The sequence below is a fragment of the Salmo salar genome, chromosome 08, assembly GCF_965601325.2.
Source record: "Salmo salar chromosome 08, fSalSal1, whole genome shotgun sequence".
In the NCBI taxonomy this organism is placed as follows: domain Eukaryota; kingdom Metazoa; phylum Chordata; class Actinopteri; order Salmoniformes; family Salmonidae; genus Salmo; species Salmo salar.
The window spans coordinates 37,407,501-37,412,500 of record NC_138298.1 but is presented as its reverse complement, the minus strand read 5'-3'; the positions used below and the strand labels follow the sequence as shown (position 1 = coordinate 37,412,500).

General features: G+C 46.0%; 1 protein-coding gene across 1 annotated transcript in view; it reads left to right on the top strand.

Moving 5' to 3' along the window:
• The window catches only part of adgrl3.1 (adhesion G protein-coupled receptor L3.1), a 284,567-nt gene that overhangs the window by 263,473 nt on the left and 16,094 nt on the right, over positions 1-5,000 (top strand). The window contains exon 19 of the mRNA XM_082978635.1: positions 1,472-1,563. Coding sequence (XP_082834761.1) covers positions 1,472-1,563 — 92 coding nt within the window. The remainder of the gene's footprint in view (positions 1-1,471; positions 1,564-5,000) is intronic.

Sequence of the window (5,000 nt, the reverse complement as noted above, 5' to 3'; positions counted from 1 at the left end):
CACGCACACACACACACACACACACACACACACACACACACACACGCACACACACACACGCCACACACACACACACACACACACACACACACACACACACACACACACACCACACCCACACACACACACACACACAGACACACACACACACACACACACACACACACACACACACACACACACACACACACACACACACACACACACACACACACACACACACACATCCACACCAACACATAACCAGAGAGAGGTGAAGTGTGTAGAGGGAACTGTAGTACCTGTCTATGAGATTAATATAATATCCCAGTCTGGCCACTGAATATAGGATATATATAGTCGTACATCATGTTTACTGTTTATTTACATGTTTATTGTGCATACGTCTACATACATGAAATTCAGAAAGTATTCAGACCCCTTGACTTGTTCCACGTTTTGTTAGGTTACAGCTGTATTCTAAAATGGATTAAATGGTTTATTTTCCCCTCATCAATTTACACACAACAACCCGTAATGACATCACAATACCCCATAATGACATCACAATACCACATAATGACATCAAAATACCACATAATGAAAACAATACCCCATAATGACATCACAATACCCCATAATGACATCACAATACCCCATAATGACATCACAACACCCCATAATGACATCACAATACCCCATAATGACATCACAAAACCCCATAATGACATCACAATACCCCATAATGACAATGCAAAAACTGATTTTATACATTTTTTGCTCATTTATAAAAATAAAAAACTGAAATATCACATTTACATAAGTATTCAGACCCTTTACTCAGTACTTTGTTGAAGCACCTTTGACAGCGATTACAGCCTCAAGTCTTCTTGGGTATGACGCTGCTACAAGCTTGGCACACCTGTATTTGGGGAGTTTCTCCCATTCTTCTCTGCAGATCCTCTCAAGCTCTGTCAGGTTGGATGGGGAGCGTCACTGCACAGCTATTTTCAGGTCTCTCCAGAGATGTTCGATCGGGTTCAAGTCCAGGCTCTGGCTGGGTCACTCCTGCGTTGTCTTGGCTGTGTGCTTAGAGTCATTGTTCTGTTAGAAGGAGAACCTTTGCCCCAGTCTAAGGTCCTGAGCGCTCTGGAGCAGGTTTTCATCAAGGATCTCTGTACTTTTCTCCGTTCATCTTTGCCTTGATCCTGACTAGTGCATACATGGACATATGCATGAGTATACTGGAATGGTATTATACTGTCTTATATAAAAGCTATGTATCATGTCATTCAATGTTGAAATCCTGACAGGTGGGGTCCCGTGTGGCTCAGTTGGTAGAGCATGGTGTTTGCAACGCCAGGGTTGTGGGTTCGATTCCCACGGGGGACCAGTACGGAGAAAAAATGTATGAAATGTATGCATTCACTACTGTAAGTCGCTCTGGATAAGAGCGTCTGCTAAATGTAAAAAGTGTGTGTGTATATTTCAGCTGAACGTGATCTTCCTGGGTATCGCCCTCTATAAGATGTTCCACCATACAGCTATCCTCAAACCAGACTCTGGATGCCTGGACAACATCAAGTAAGTCTGTGTGTGTTCATGCTTGCGTCTGTTTGGACTGTCCGTGTGATCGTCTTTTATTGTCATTATTTAGTCACTATGTCATTATTTAGTCACTATGTCATTATTTAGTCACTATGTCATTATGTCATTATTTATTCACTGTCATTATTTTGTCACTATGTCATTATTTAGTTACTATGTCATTATTTAGTCACTATGTCATTATTTAGTCACTATGTCATTATGTCATTTTTTATTCACTGTCATTATTTTGTCACTATGTCATTATTTAGTTACTATGTCATTATTTAGTCACTATGTCATTATTTAGTCACTATGTCATTATGTCATTATTTATTCACTGTCATTATTTTGTCACTATGTCATTATTTAGTTACTATGTCATTATTTAGTCACTATATCATTATTTAGTCACTATGTTATTATGTCATTATTTATTCACTGTCATTATTTTGTCACTATGTCATTATTTAGTCACTATGTCATTATGTCATTATTTATTCACTGTCATTATTTGTCACTATGTTGTGTCATTATTTAGTCACTATGTCATTGTTTAGTCACTATGTCGTTATGTCATTATTTAATCACTATGTCATTATTTCATTATTTAGTTACTATGTCATTATGCCCACCATTCACTATGTCACATCACCTCACTAAGATATCTACATTGTAAAACATTAACTGTATCCCAAATGGCACCCTATTCTCTACGTAGTGCACTACTTTTGACCAGAGCCCTATGGCACCCTATTCTCTACGTAGTGCACTACTTTTGACCAGAGGCCGCTGGGTCAAACGTAGTGCACTACATAGGGACCAGGGTACCATTTGGTCCAGAGTCAGTGACTGTGTAATGACTGCAGCTGCATGTTAGAACTCTGACCACAACCCAGTCAGAACTCTATGACAGAGAATGTCTGTCAAATGGCTTAGTTTAACTCCAACAATATGTCTGAGACTGAGGGTTGGGAGCGGATAAGAGACCAGAGGGGATTAGAGAGAGACGGAGAGGGGGGTTTGGAGAGAGACCGAGAGAGAGGAGGAGAGAGAGGAGGAGAGAGACCGAGAGAGAGGAGGAGAGAGAGGAGGAGAGAGACCGAGAGAGAGGAGGAGAGAGAGGAGGAGAGAGACCGAGAGAGAGGAGGAGAGAGGAGGAGAGAGGAGGAGAGAGACAGCGAGTGAGAGAGAGAGAGAGAGAGAGAGAGAGAGAGAGAGGAGGAGAGAGACAGCGAATGAGAGAGAGAGAGAGAGAGAGAGACGAGGAGAGAGACAGCGAATGAGAGAGAGAGAGAGAGAGAGAGAGAGAGAGAGAGAGAGAGAGAGAGAGAGACAGAGAAAGAGAGCGAGACAGAGAGGGTGTGGGGGGGGTGGAGAGAGGCCAAGAGAGGGGAGGAGAGAGACAGCGAGTGAGAGAGAAAGACATCATTTCCTGACCTGAAAACATACTTCCTCAGATCGTCTACTTATGTCTTGTCCATTCTAGAAGGCCTCTCACTGGCCTCTCTCTCCTTCAAGTTGTTCCATGACACACAAACAACCAGGATGGGTCCCAAATAGGTTGCCCTATGGTCGCTGGTTTAAAGTAGTGCACTATATAGGGAATAGGGCTCTGGTCTAAAGTAGTGCACTATATAGGGAATAGGGCCCTGGTCTAAAGTAGTGCACTATATAGGGAATAGATTTCCATTTGGGACACATCCTGGGTGTTTGTGTGTGAAGCCAGATTTAGTTTAGTCACATGCTGCTTAGAGCTGTAACAGATTGATTGAAGATAATACCTAGTGTGAATATTAAAGCCAGTTAGAGCATATAACTCTACGCAAAATGGTGACACTGCATACTACCACTGACTGCTGATAGCTACTTTACTGAGGAGAAAATGTACTTGAGTTGAGTTTCTAAATAGCGAGGCTGCACACATCTGCCTGTTAGTGCTGCGCAGCATCATGTGACGTGGTTCCTTGTACTTTGTGTGTTGCTTACTGACACTATAAATAAGCTTCATGTCTTCTCCTTTTATCATTTCATTGCCTGAGTTTTGATATCATTCATTTTGGTTCATTTTTCATCGTCATACTTTATGCCTCATCTGTTATTTCATTCTTCCTTCCTGTTTTTTTTTCTCTGTCTCTTTTTTTATTTCAGCCATCATAAGGTTGTCTTTGTGTGGATTGGCTCTGGTAAGGCCACTGTCCAATCAGAATGCTTGTCTTGACTCAACGGACATTCTGATTGGTTCTGTCTGTCTGTAGATGTGTAGCACCCGCCTACTACACTGCACTGAACTAGACCTCTCGACCACACCTGACTACCAGTGTTGACCTTGTCAATATCAGTGTTAACCCTTTAAATCCTCATGTGTCATGTGATCAGTAGAAGAGTGAACTGTGGCGTTATTATGAGGATTGGGACAGGGAGGGAGGAGTGGAGGGGGAGGGAGGGAGGAGTGGAGGGGGGAGGAGTGGAGGGGGGAGGGAGGGAGGAGTGGAGGGGGGAGGGAGGGAGGAGTGGAGGGGGGAGGAGTGGAGGGGGGAGGGAGGGAGGAGTGGCGGGGGGAGGGAGGGAGGGAAGGAGGGAGGAGTGGAGGGGGGAGGAGTGGAGGGGGAGGGAGGAGTGGAGGGAGGAGGCAGGGAGGAGTGGAGGGGGGAGGAGGGAGGAGGAAGGAGTGGAGGGGGAGGGAGGGAGGAGTGGAGGGGGAGGGAGGGAGGAGTGGAGGGGGGAGGAGTGGAGGGGGAGGGAGGAGTGGAGGGAGGAGTGGAGGGGGGAGGAGTGGAGGGGGAGGGAGGGAGGAGTGGAGTGGGGAGGAGTGGAGTGGGGAGGAGTGGAGGGGGAGGGAGGGAGGGAGGAGTGGAGGGAGGAGTGGAGGGGGAGGAGTGGAGGGGGAGGGGAGGGAGGAGTGGAGTGGGGAGGAGTGGAGTGGGGAGGAGTGGAGGGGGAGGAGTGGAGGGGGAGGGAGGGAGGGAGGAGTGGAGGGAGGAGTGGAGGGGGAGGAGTGGAGTGGGGAGGAGTGGAGTGGGGAGGAGTGGAGGGGGAGGGAGGGAGGGAGGAGTGGAGGGAGGAGTGGAGGGGGAGGAGTGGAGGGGGAGGGAGAGAGGAGTGGAGGGAGGAGTGGAGGGGGAAAGGAAGGAATGAGGAGAATGGAGAGAGACAATGGGAAGTTATGACTGAAGTAGTGAGATTTTGGTGATAGAGGGATGGGGAGAGAAAGATGGTTTGAGGGAGAGGAGAGGAGAGGAGAGGAAGTGGGGAGGCAGAGGAGGGTAAAAAGATATGGAGAGAGAAAAAGATAGAGAGATGACTAACCTTTATTGAAGAGGGTGGTGAAATGGGCTTTATTGTAAAGTTATCTCTCTGCCTGAACAGTGTCATACAGGGTCACATCTAATCAATCACCTCCCTACTGACTACCTCTCTCTCTTTATCTCTCT